The 13,199-nt window shown below is 43.3% G+C and overlaps 2 protein-coding genes across 2 annotated transcripts; one reads left to right on the forward strand and one right to left on the reverse strand.

Annotated features, from left to right (window-relative positions):
• The first annotated feature begins 533 nt into the window (after positions 1-533).
• LOC144253861 (olfactory receptor 7A17-like) lies at positions 534-1,502 on the forward strand. The gene has a single exon (XM_077796521.1). The coding sequence runs from the start codon at positions 534-536 to the stop codon at positions 1,500-1,502; it is 969 nt and encodes a 322-aa protein (XP_077652647.1).
• A 10,561-nt stretch (positions 1,503-12,063) lies between these two features.
• Positions 12,064-12,990, reverse strand: LOC144253544 (olfactory receptor 7A17-like). The gene has a single exon (XM_077795733.1). The coding sequence runs from the start codon at positions 12,988-12,990 to the stop codon at positions 12,064-12,066; it is 927 nt and encodes a 308-aa protein (XP_077651859.1).
• Positions 12,991-13,199: the final 209 nt, after the last annotated feature.

A 13,199-nucleotide genomic window follows, 5' to 3' on the forward strand; every position in this document is an offset into this window, starting at 1 on the left:
CTCCCCCTCTTCCTGGGGGTCTCTTCGCAAGTGTCACCTATCTGCTTGTCTTGCCTGAGCACTCCCTCTCTGCTTTCTTCCTCACAGCTACGTTTATTTTCCCTTCCAATTTATGTTACCCTCTGGCATGCCACATGATTAGTTCTCTACCTCATATATTGGCTTGTGCTATTTCTCCCTCATCAGACTTAGGAACATTTAATTTTTTTTTAAATCATTTCTTTATTTATTGGCTGTGCTCTTTCATCACCTAGAAAGTTCCTGGAATATGATCAAAACTAAATTGCATTCCTCCAATGCATGAAAAAAATTCAAGATTTTGAATAAACTCCTGGGGAAAAGCTAAAAGTGATATAGGAATTCTCAATCATAGTGGCAAGGGGATCCCTGGAGGGGAGCAGATTCATACATGAAAAACAGAAATTTGCATGTTGACTGTAGAACATAAACGATAGCCTGCATGTCAGGGTACTATTGCATAATCATATCATGTTCCTTCCTCATCCTTTTTTTTTTTTAGTTACATCAACTAAATGGGTCCAGAAAATGACACGGAAATTACAGAATTTCTTCTTCTGGGATTTTCAGAGGACCCAGAACTGCAGCCCCTCATCTTTGGCCTTTTCCTGTCCATGTACCTGGTCACAGTCACAGGGAACCTGATCATCATCCTGGCCGTCATCTCAGACTCCCACCTGCACACGCCCATGTACTTCTTCCTCTCCAACCTGTCCTTTGTGGACATCTGCTTCACTTCCAACACTGTCCCAAAGATGCTAGTGAACATCCAGGCACAGAGCAAGGTTATTACCTATGCAGGTTGCATCACCCAGATGCAATTTTCCATACTCTTTGCAGGACTGGACATCTATCTTCTGACTGTGATGGCCTATGACCGGTATGTGGCCATCTGCTACCCCCTGCACTACATGGTCATCATGAACTCCCGGCGATGTGGATTGCTGGTTCTGGTGTCTTGGATCATGAGTGCTCTTCATTCCTTGTTACAAGGTTTAATGATGTTGAGACTGTCCTTCTGCACAGATTTGGAAATCTCCCACTTTTTCTGTGAACTTAATCACCTGGTCCATCTTGCCTGCTCTGACACCTTTCTCAATGAGGTGGTGATATATTTTGCTGCTGTCTTGCTGGCTGGTGGCCCCCTCACTGGCATCCTTTACTCTTACTGCAAGATATTCTCCTCCATCCGTGCAATCTCTTCAGCTCAGGGCAAGTACAAAGCCTTCTCCACCTGTGCATCTCACCTCTCCGTGGTCTCCTTATTTTATTGTACAAGCCTGGGTGTGTACCTCAGTTCTGCTGTGGCCCAAAACTCACACTCCACTGCAACTGCCTCAGTGATGTACAGTGTGGTCACGCCCATGCTGAACCCCTTCATCTACAGTCTGAGGAACAAGGACATCAAGAGGGCTCTGAGAAGACTCTGTGAGAGAGAAACTGTGAAAGCAACAGTTGTGCTGAGACTGAAGAAGTGCCCGTGATTGCAGGGCTCAGAGCCTCAGAGCTAGAAACTGGCGTCTTACCAGAAGGTAGAAGCAGAACTTGGTCCTTCTATTTTATCCCTGAAGTTTCTGTTTCCTGATTTCAACTTCTGCATGCAATTCCATTCCATGTGTCCCTTTATTGTACTCTCCACTCTCTGACACCCAGTCCTCTCCTCTCCATTGTGCTGCTTTCTAACTTTCCCAAAATAATTTTCATCTTTGTATCAGAAATACTTAGAAATTCTTATTTAGCCCAAAGGACAAATTTTTAAGAATAATTTCATTTCAAGTGACATAAATTATACCAAATGATTTTACTAATATTGGACTAAAAATGAACATATGTTTTACTCCCAAGGGAAAAATCCCACATTTGACAACCCAGGCTATGTGCGTAATGCACAGTTGAATAAAGTGTGGTGACACCTTCTCATCTCTCTGTGTCTCCTTCCTGTGTGGCTCCCTCCACACTCGTCCTGACAATGTGGCTTCACACCCAGCCTGTTCCTAGCTAGCCATGGGCTGTGTGCTCATGATCAGGACCTGCCTCTGCTCAGCTCGGTGTCCACAGTGCCTGCTGCAGTCAGGAAAATCAGACCCCAGGGCACTGGCTCCAGCATTTTCTCAGTAGGTAATTTCATATTCTAGACAGCATTTCTCCAGGACAGTGAGATAGAAATGTGAATGGATGAGAGGTCCTGGGGGTCAGGCACCGGGGAGGGAAGGAGGTGGATGTGGCTGCAGAGGGAATGCAGTATCCCTGAGTTGATGGAATGATTTGATCTTTTTGTGTCTGACTAGCAGTTTGGGGTGCCCATGTTACTGCGTATGCACACAGTGTCATTATTTGAATACAGCCTCTGTTACCCGCCCTCTGCCCACTCCCTTCCAAACATTCAGCAGTAGCTATTCTAGTTTCAAGTAGACTGTTTATTTTGGACTTCAGCCTATTCTGGGGAACATGCAGCATGTGTCTTTCTCTGTTAGGTTTATTTCACCTGCTCACTGTTCCATGCACGTTGCTAGAAATGAAAGGATTTCAGTTTTAATTTTTTGTTTTTTGGTATTAGGGACTGAACTCAGGGACATTTAACCATGGAGCCAGACACCCCCAGCCTTTTTTTTGTATTTTATTTAAAGACAGGGTCTCATAGAGTGGCTTAGAGCCTTGCTAAGTTGCTGAGGCTGGCCTTGAACTCGCGATCCTTCCGCCTCAGCCCCTGAGCTGCTGAGATTAGAGGCATGCCCTATCACATCCGGCAAGATTTCACTGTTTTTGTGGCCAAATAGTACTGCATTGTGTATGTTTGCCCCATTTTCTTTATCAGGGAGGTGATAGGCACTTAGGCTGATTCCAGGCCTTAGCTACTGTGAAGTGAGTCAGGAGAAACACAGGCACGCAGGTATCCCGTTGGGCAGCTGACTTGATTTCCTCATAGTCAGTGTTAACATCCTGGCTGAGGTGCGATCCATGGTTGATCTCGACGTTACCACTGTGGAGACTGAGCGGAGGGCCCATGGATCTCTGCATCCTTTCCCACTGCCGAGTGTTAATCAACAACTAATCTCGGAATGTTTAAAGGTTCTACAGGAAAGAAGTGGTAGATATCTGATATAGCTGATTATCAGGAGTCTGAAAGTCCACCTTTTCCTTTTCCCCTTGGGATCATGACTTCTTTTTCCTCCTCCGTATGGTTGCATGCTGTCTCTAGCCCTCCTGCACTTCCAGGGACCCTTATGAACATTCTGCTAATGAAAACAATCAAACCAAAGAGGCTGCATCCAGCCCATGGTGTGAATGTCTCTGCGTCATTCTAGACGGGCTGGGACCGTGGAGGTGTGCAGCAGACCTCGAGAAGCTTGTTTTCCAGGTCAATGCAAAAAGTTAGCTAATGGAATCAACAGACCTGGGACAGTAAGGAGCGCTGAGATCCAGCCTTCCATGGTTATTGCCCCGTCTTCTGTCGCCAGGTTAAGAGAGATGGCAGCACAGATGGAAACATAACCTAGAAATACGGCTTTTACATCAGTGAACACATTCTAACTTCCACACAACTTTGGAAATCCCACAGTTTTGTGATCCTCCCAAAGTCAAGCTTCCCAGTTCAGACAACCTCACCAGTAACATCAATGTGCTTAGTTTTAGTCACACGATGTATTTTGACTCTTACTGAGACTCTCTTATTTGAGATTTTCACCTCCACCCTGAGAATCTCATCTTCCAGGGGAGAGACCAAAGCCTTTTCCCTTGTGGGTCTCACCTCTTGGTGGTCTCCTTGTGCTTTGGCACTGGCAGAATGAGTTCACTTTCCATTAACCAAATGCCTGAGGAAATTCATTTATAAAGATAAGGGTTTATTGGGGCTCATAGTTTTAGGGGTTCCTGTCCCTGATGGGTTGGCCCCATGGTTTTGCACCTGTGACAAAGGTCACACCGTTAAGGGCAGGGAGCATTTGGAAGAGCAAAATGGCTCACCTTGTGGGCAGGAGTGAAAACAGAAAAGGAAGTGACAGGGGTCCCCTGTTCCCTTTCAAGGCACACCCCTAATTACCTGGGACTGAACACTTGGACCCACATCTCACAGCACCAACTTGGGAGACTCACCTTTCACACTGAGGCCTTGGGGGACCCATAGGCTCAAATTGTAGCAGTGGCCTTGAAGTCTATCTCAGTTCTGCAGCCACTCTCTCCTCCATGCCAAGTCTGAAGGCCTCTGTGATGTGCACCATGGTCACCCCCATGATGAGTCCCTTCATCTACAGTCTGAGGGTCAGGGGTGTGAAAGTTGCCCTGGAGACACTCCTCAGGAAGTTTCTCGGTGAAGGGCCATTGCAATAGCCATGAGAGAAATGTGAATGACCCTGAGGGCCAGAGAGCCTGGCCTCCTCCATCCACTCCTTGACTATTTCTGCTTATACAAAATTTAAAGCAACTCTTTTCTCCGGACTTCCTTTGGGGTCTTTCTTGTACTATTAAATGTTCATAAAGTTATGGCCTGAAAAGCTGGGTGAATTTTCGTTGAATGGAGTGTCAATTCAGACAGGGGTGGTTGAATATAGAGTCTCAATTGGAAAAATATAAATGATTGAAGAAGAGACTTTGAAATAGAAAAATAATCCAGACTCAGTGACACTCATCCTTGAAGGTAACAGCGACATGGAGAAAATGAAATCAAAACAGAGAAGAGACAATGGTTCCACCATTTTATCAGGACACTTCCCCTTGTTCATTGTGGAACCAGCCTTGATTCCAATGGTGGATGGAGGGATAAGAAAAACATGGTGTACACAGACACAGTGGGATACTAGTCATGAGGAAAAATGGAATTCTGTATTTGCAGAAAAATGGAAGGATTTGGGTATGATGTCCCTTGAAATCACACAGAAATTCCGTAAGTATTTTCTTCCCCATGGAATCTAAGCTACAGCTGTGTTGAATTATAATAGAGATACCTAGAGGTTGGGAATGTTGGCAGGGAAGATGGTAGATTGGATAACGGGAAGCACAATCCAGGGAGATAGATGAGATAGGGTTTTATTTTATAAATCATGAGGATCCAGCTGGGAGTCGTTCAAGGACTACAAGCATAAAGAAATGATGTGGAATGGCAATGCTCATTACCCTGATTTGATCAGTGCATGCTCTCTGCCTGGGCTGACATGGCACACATTAGCATATGCAATCATTACATGCCATTAAATATTTTAAACTCAGTATTTGCTAGCACTGCTGAACCATCTTATACTCATGGTCTCCGAAAGTTCCTAGTCACTCCTTTATGAGGAAGCAGAAGATTCTGATAACTTGCCAACAAGCTCGAAGTCACAGATAGGATGAAGAGGCTCCTGCCCACCGCTGGGTAAACCCGCTCTCAGGCCTGAAGTTAGGTCAGCTCTAGAGAATCTCTATGATTGTGGTAAAGCTCAGTGGAAGTAGACGCTTCTGATACAAACTCCTGCTTCTGAGATTCTGTCTTCAAAAGAAGGGCTCTGTCTCTGGGTGCTGCAGTCTTAGGAATATAGCAGACACCAAGGTAAGGTTTCCACAGCTGGCCTTGACATTTCAATGTGATTTTCTTTGTACGTTCATGAGCTGGAGCACATTTTCATGTTTATGAGTCACTCACATTTGTTCTTCTAAATCTGTGGTTCACACACTGGGGTCATTTTTGTTGTCTTTTGTTATAATTGGTTTGAAACAATATGTGTCTACCTGTTTGATAGTTTGGATTTAATTTTATTTTTTAAAGTAAAGTTTATTTTGCATATGTGAGGCTTATATCATGTTCTCAACTACATATAGATAGAAAATGGTTGCTATGATGAGGAAGATTTCCAAAACATACCACACATTACATATTTACCCCAGTTTTTCATTTGCTTTTTATTTTGTAACAATGTTTCTGATGTTAAATTTTTTTTAAAAATGTTTTATTTAAAAAATATGATCATTGTACCAATTTATGAGGTAAGATATGATAATTATATATAGGTGTGTGTAATATATACATATATTATATATGGTGTATTTGTCAAATTAGGATAGTTAGTATATCTATTGCCTTGAGCAATTTTTATAATTTTTGAATAACATGTAATAATTTTACGTAGTTGTTGGTTACCGTGGAATAGTTCAATACATGTAAAACATAGGTACTGATCTCATGAGGAAATTAACAGTTCCTTCTCATCATTGCTGGTTGTTTGAAGACTTAAATAACTTTTCTATTTATTCATAAAATATATAATGAGTTCCTGTGAACTGGAACCACTCTGCTGTTCTGGAGATTGACAGAACTTCTTCCTTTTTCCTAACTTTGGATACTGAGTGCTGGGCCCTAAACTTTAAACTTCCCCCATTGTCAATTAGTCCTGCATGGAGGAAACAGTCAACAGCAAAAACAGTGAATTTATAGTTCCCTCTCTCCACTCATTAGCTACATCTCCTCTTGTTTCTGCAACCCCTGTGCACCTGATGTCCCTCTGGGATATTGGGTCAGGGCAGAAAGGATAATTGTCCTGCCTGTTCTCTGTTTTCATGAGAGAAGGTTAGAAATCAGGGGGATCCAGTCATTATTGCTCCTTCTCCATGAAGTCTCCTGCCCCCCCAGAAGTCTAACCTCCTCAGCAGTTTTGCCCAATCCTTAGTTAACAATTTCCCCCAAAGTCCAAGATACCTGACTTTGCTGGATTACTTGGAACTCCAAAGCCCTGGCTTATGAGGGAACACAGCTCCTGATTTTCTGATGTCTTCATAAAATTTCTTTTCCCTTTCATCAAGAGAGAGATTTGTGTTTACTTATTATAAAACCATGAGAAGTTTCTAAAACTCTTAGCTTCATTTCTAGAAAGCACTTAGGAGGTTCATGCTTGGATCACAAATTAAGCATTGTCATTTCCTCTTTCCTTTATGAAACATTTGATATGACTAAGAGGTACACTTGATGTTTTAAGGCACCATGGACTGAAGGTGGAATCTACTATAGTCTCATTTAATTTTTACAGGTGTCCATGATAACTCATTACTATTGGGGGCTCATTTTACCTTTGTGGAAATGTGGCTCAAAATGCTGATCCATCTGCCCTGAGTTGAGCTTTGGTGGGAACTCCTTCAAGATGTTCCCAGTTCTGCTCCAGGTCAGTGAGCTCCACCAGGGGTAATTATGCCTTCAGGAGACACTTGATAATGTCTGGAGAAACTTTGGATTGTAATAGCTTGGGAGTTGGTACTGAACCTAGCATGCTGAAGCAAGGGATGCTGCTCCACACCCTGTTTGAGACAGGACACCACATCACAAGATATTATCTAGCACAAAAGTCCACAAGGGAGAGGTTGAGGATACGAGATGATTTGTGATTTGGCAGGTCTAGGGTCACCCAGAGACTCTGAATTTTTTAATAACAATGTTGATGTAGCCTATCCTAGTCTGTGCACCGCACTTGGGATCATGGATGGTATGATGTGGAATAAGAATTAGGTTTAGGCATTTTGAGGATTTCTGTACCATGAACACCTCCATCAGCTCTGTTCCAATTTTATGTGGTCAGATGTGGACTCAGTAGCTCAGATTTTGCCAAAACATGTTGATGCTTCTTGCTACTTCTATACTTCCTTCATGATAGGATAGGAAATCAAACATACTGACCTTGGCTCCTCATATATAAAGTTATAAAATGCCCCTTTCTTCATAGAGTTTCTGTGTGAACTAAACCATATGCTCATGGGAAGTGACCTGCCCACAGCAGATACTCCACAGAGAGCTGCCATTGTGACCATTACCTTGCTCCTCATTGGCTCAGGTCACTGTGACATCATAAGGGTTTCCTGGGACAGGAAGTGAGTCCAGCATTGAGCTGCTCCTGGGATACATGGAGGGGTGGTGGAGGGGATGTCCTCCCAGGACCCAGGCAGGCAGCTTAGGTCCTGAGTCCATCTTCCTGTGCAGTGTTGGACGCATAGGTGCCATCCCTGGCCCACTCATGATGGCTCCCTGTAGGCACAGTAAGGGTTTTCAGACTTATTTATTTATTTACTTATTTATTTTATTGGGGATTGAACTCAGGGGCACTTGAGCACCGAGCCACATTCCCAGCTCTATTTTATATTTTATTTAGAGACAGGGTCTTACTGAGTTACTTAGCTGGCTTTGAACTCTTGATTGATGAGGCTGGCTTTGAACTTGCAACCCTCCTGTCTCAGCCTCCAGAGCTGCTAGGCATGCACCACCGCACCAGCTTTAAGCAGTTTTACTATGTTTCACTCTTGGAAAAATCTATAAACCTGGTTTCTTGGTGCATCAAATTATTTCTCCCTTGCTTCTTGACCTTCCTCATTCAAATCCATAGAATATAATCCATAATCTTTTGATGCCACTGGAAATATAAAATGTTTCCCTCTCTGATTCCGCCCCATGGAAAAATTGTATTTATGACTAGATATTACTCCATTTTCTGCAGGAGACTGACCAACCCTACCCACTTCTTTGGTTCTTGGCCCTGTCTTGCCCAATATGAATGCACATCCCTCTTGTGGGACTTTGGACATGGTCAAGTGGTGGATAATTTTGGGTATCTCTTTGAGTGCACCAAGGGATGCTAGGAGAACCGGAAGTTTTATTTCTCTGTCTCTGCACTAGGAGAGTGTTTCCAGAGATGATTGTCATTGAGTCACTGGACAGAGTGCTGACTCTCCCTCCTCATGAGCAACTCCATCCAGATGTCTGTCCCTGCACTGAACAGGAAGACAGAACAAGGGGAAGCTCCCTGCTGGTTCTTCCCTCTGGAGCAGGTGTGTTCTCTCCTGCTGCTGCTGCTAGACATCCGACTCCAGTTTCTGGACCTCTGGACTCTAGCACTGGCCCCAGCAGCTCTCTGGGTCCTGGCGTCTCTCCTCCTGGTCTGGCTGCTGCACCATTGACCTCCCTGGCTCTGAGGCCTCTGGCTTCTTGGACTGAGTCACATGATTGGCTTCTCTGACTCTCCAGCTGGAGACACCATTGTGGAAACACTCAGCCTCTGTGATCACGGGAGTCCATGGCATATCTGAACTTGTGTTTCCATCTGTCACCTGTCCACATCCTCTGGAGAAGCCTAATGCTAAAGTGACCTGCATCAGGTGATAGGATGTGGGCAGACATGACCTGCTCTATGGGATGAAGCTGTAAGAGGCCTGGGAGATTCCGCCACGTCCTTCTCTTCCTCTGTGTTAGAAGGGTGGGCTCCTCTCATGTGGGGGCCTTTTCCTCAGCCACCCTCCCAGAATGATGATGCACCTGGAGCAAACACAGCTGGGTCAGAGCCACAAACCTTGAGGTCAGCAGTGAAGGGGCCCAGGTTTTGCCCACAAGAAAACACTCTGACTTGGAGGGTGGTTTGTTTTCTGCAGATGACAGCAACACACTCCCCAGGTGATCTTAGATGCCTCCAAATCCACCAAGGCTGTGGCATGTATCAGAAAGTCCTTTCTGCTCCTGGCTGACTGACCTTCTGTCCTGAGTACACAGTGTTGTGCTTATGCAGGAGTCTGTTGATGGACACCTTTTTTTCTCACCTTTTTGCTACTGTGAGTACTGTTGCTATGGACCTTGGTGATCAAGTCTCTTTTGAGACCCTGTTTTCCCTTCTATTGTGTGTATACACACAAGGTGGAATTGCTAGGTCATACGACACTTCTATGTCTAACCTGAGAAGTTGCCAAACTCTTTTCTGCAGTAGCTGTAACATTTACATTTCCAGGAGTAATGGATGAGGATTCCAAATTATTAGTTCACCAATATTTCTATTTTCCTTTTAAAAAAAATTATTACTTTAAAATTTTTAATTTTATTGTTATTGACTCATTATTGTATATATTTTGGGGTATACAATATGATATTGGATAAATGTGGACTTTGTGTAATGATTAATGAAGATAATTAGCATATTTCACCTGCAATATGTATCATTTCTTTGTGATGAGATCAAAGTCTTTTATTCTAGCTTCTTAAAAATACATATATTATTAATTTTCATCACCCTAGTATACAGCAGAACACCAGAATTCTTCCTGCCATCTAACATATCCATTGAATAACTTCTCCCCTTTACCCCTCTTGCCTCTCCTGTCCAGACCTTGCTAATCACTTTCAGCTTCCATGAGATCTGCTTTTTCAGATTCCACCTGTCAGTGAAATCACATTGATTAGTTTTCCTATGTTCATTTGAAGAGGTATGAAGTGCATCTCACTGTGGTTTTGATTTGCAATCAAGTCCAACTTTTGCTCTCCATAAGTAAAGTTTTATTTGGAGTCAGTCACACCTGCTCATCTGTGTGTTGTCTATGACAGCTGCCACCCTCATGGCAGTGCTGAGTCACTGTAGAGACCATCTGGCCTGTGAAAATAATTTGGAAAGTATTTTCCCCTTCACAGAAGTTTCTTGGGCCCTCCATCAAGCAAGTAGGCAAGGTGAGAACCATGTTAGTGAATCTCTCTCTCTCTCTCTCTCTCTCTCTCTCTCTCTCTCTGTGTGTGTGTGTGTGTGTGTGTGTGTGTGTGTGTGTATGAGAGAGAGCTTTCCTAGGTAAGAGCTCCTTGGTGGATGGTAGATATGATAGATGACAGTCCAGCACAGGTGTCCAAGTGCTCATCCTTGCAACCTGTAACTGTGTCGTTACCTGACCTTTAGCATAAACTGTTAAAGAATGTTGTCTTTAAAGATTATACTGAAAGCCAAAAAATGAAGTAGCTGATTATTATAAATGCCCTCTGTTCTGTTTTCTTTGTTTATTGTGATGGTTGGATATTGTTGCATAACAAACATTCTTGAATACTGACAGTTTCATGTAATGGCTGTATTCAAATGGGACCAGATGGGAGGACTTATTCTGAGCATGATTCAGTAAAAGTATATGCGTGTTTGTGCAGGAGAGCTGTGGCCTGCTATCACAACACTGGTCAAGAATCCAGGATTGTTTGCATATTATGCTCTGGTCATGATGATTGAAGTGATTCTTGAGTATGAAGGTCATATATAATGGATGATATTGATATTGCTCATTTACTACCCCTTTAGTTATAAAAAAATTCAGAAAGTTGTGGATAGCTCACTTAGAACACTTAGAAGGATTCATTTTTTTTCTACAAAAAACTAGAAAATCTCAAGTAGAAATGGAAAATAAGTATTGCTCACCGATATTCAGTGAGAAAAACCCCTTACACATGGAGAGTACTCTTCCACTCTTCAGTGATTACGTTTGCAGTATGAAAAGTCATATTTGCATAGCAACACAATAAGCAATGCACAAGTCTATCTCATCACATTTAGGGTCCTCTCTGAATCTGAAGTGAGGTAAATCAACCTGTTATTTCTCATTTACTTTCTGTTGCAGCCTTCTCTTGGAGATGGAGATTACATAACTGGTTTTTCCTGTGGTAATGATAGACACAGCAGACACCAAGCTGCATAAGAAAACAGAATCCCAATAAAGAGAAGAAAAGCTTCTGCCAGCTACAAAACAAATGAGTTGGTTAAAAACTCACATTCTTAGGAAGAGCAGCCAAGGACAGTGAGGCACAAAGGAATGATGACCCCCAAGATAAAACTGTTGATCCTGGCCTCTACTCCAGGATAAAACTTTGCAAATGACTTCACTATCAAGTGTGGGATTTTTCCACCTGAGGAGCACAGCACATGGCAAAGTATTTTGGCACAGTCAAACCAAAGTTATCTTGGGATGATCTATGTCCTTAAAAGAAATTATTCTTCAGAAATTCATGTTGTCCCATAAATAAATGGGATTTCCCAATCTTCCCAACCCATGATGGAAAACAAATTTGAGGGAGTGTGCAACCAAATAACAGTGAATGCTGTGTAGATGTCAGAGCAGAAATCTCATAAGATGATTTACATACCTTACATTTTTTTTGGAGAAGTTTAAATCAAAGAAATAGAGATTCCAGAAAGTAAATAGGAGACAGGTCTCATTTCACAATCTGGTCAAAATATTGTAATTTCTTGCTCTGAGGCTTCAAACCTTGCAATCAGCAGTAGTTCTGAAGGTCCAGGATAATGGGAGCTTTTATAGTTTCTCAAAGAGTATTTTCAGAGCGCTCTTGATGTCCTTATTCCTCAGACTGTAGATGAAGGGGTTCAGCATGGGGGTGACCACAGTGTACATCACAGAGGCTGTGGCACTTGAGTGTGCATTTTGGGCAATAGAAGAACTAAGGTACACGCCCAGGAGTGTGCAATAGAATAAGGAGACCACAGAGAGGTGAGATGCACAGGTGGAGAAGGCTCTGTACTTGCCCTGAGCTGATGAGATTGCACGGATGGAGGACACGATCTTGGAGTAGGAGTAAAGGATACCACCAAGGGGGCCACCAGCCAGCAGCATAGCTGCAACATATATCACCAGGTCATTAAGGAAAGTGTCAGAGCAGGCTCGGTGGACCACCTGATTAGGTTCACAGAAAAAGTGGGGGATTTCCAAGCCTGTGCCGAAGGACAGTCCCAACACCATTAAGCTGTGCAATAAGGAATGGAGAGCACTCGTGACCCAGGATGCCAGCACCAGAAATCCACAGAGCCTGGGGCTCATGATGAGAGTGTAGTGCAGGGGATGGCAGATGGCCACAAACCGGTCATAGGCCATCACAGCCAGGAGGAAGTTGTCCAGCCCTACAAATAATGCAAAAAAGTAAATCTGTATAATGCAGCCTGCATAGGTAATGACTTTACTTTCCATCTGGATGTTCACCAGCATCTTTGGGACTGTGGTGGAGGTGAAGCAGATGTCTACAAAGGACAGGTTGGAGAGGAAGAAGTACATGGGCGTGTGCAGGTGGGGGTCTGAGATGGTGGCCAGGATGATGAGCAGATTACCTGTGACCGTGACCAGGTACATGGAGAAGAAAAGGCCAAAGATGAGGGGCTGCAGTTCTGGTTCCTCTGAAATTCCCAGAAGAAGAAATTCTGAAATTTTTGTGTCATTTTGTGCTTCCATGTGCTTTGATTGACACCAGGAAAGAGAAAAATAACATTAATTTTTCTATCTGGTTCCCTTTAAGGCATACCCCATGCCATCTCTAATTAGGAATTCCAGTCCCTGTCCACTTTTCACCAATGGATCCTACAGTTTTATGAACTACACTTTTTTGAAAGTATGGGATATAAGTTGGGTACAACCATAATCCTTGCACTTTCTAGGCAGTA

Source organism: Urocitellus parryii, chromosome 3 (assembly GCF_045843805.1).
Source record: "Urocitellus parryii isolate mUroPar1 chromosome 3, mUroPar1.hap1, whole genome shotgun sequence".
In the NCBI taxonomy this organism is placed as follows: Eukaryota; Metazoa; Chordata; class Mammalia; order Rodentia; family Sciuridae; genus Urocitellus; species Urocitellus parryii.

Excerpts from the sequence above, each read along its gene's own strand:
- LOC144253861 (XM_077796521.1), top strand. The coding sequence starts at position 534 with ATGGGTCCAGAAAATGACACGGAAATTACAGAATTTCTTCTTCTGGGA.
- LOC144253544 (XM_077795733.1), bottom strand. The coding sequence starts at position 12,990 with ATGGAAGCACAAAATGACACAAAAATTTCAGAATTTCTTCTTCTGGGA.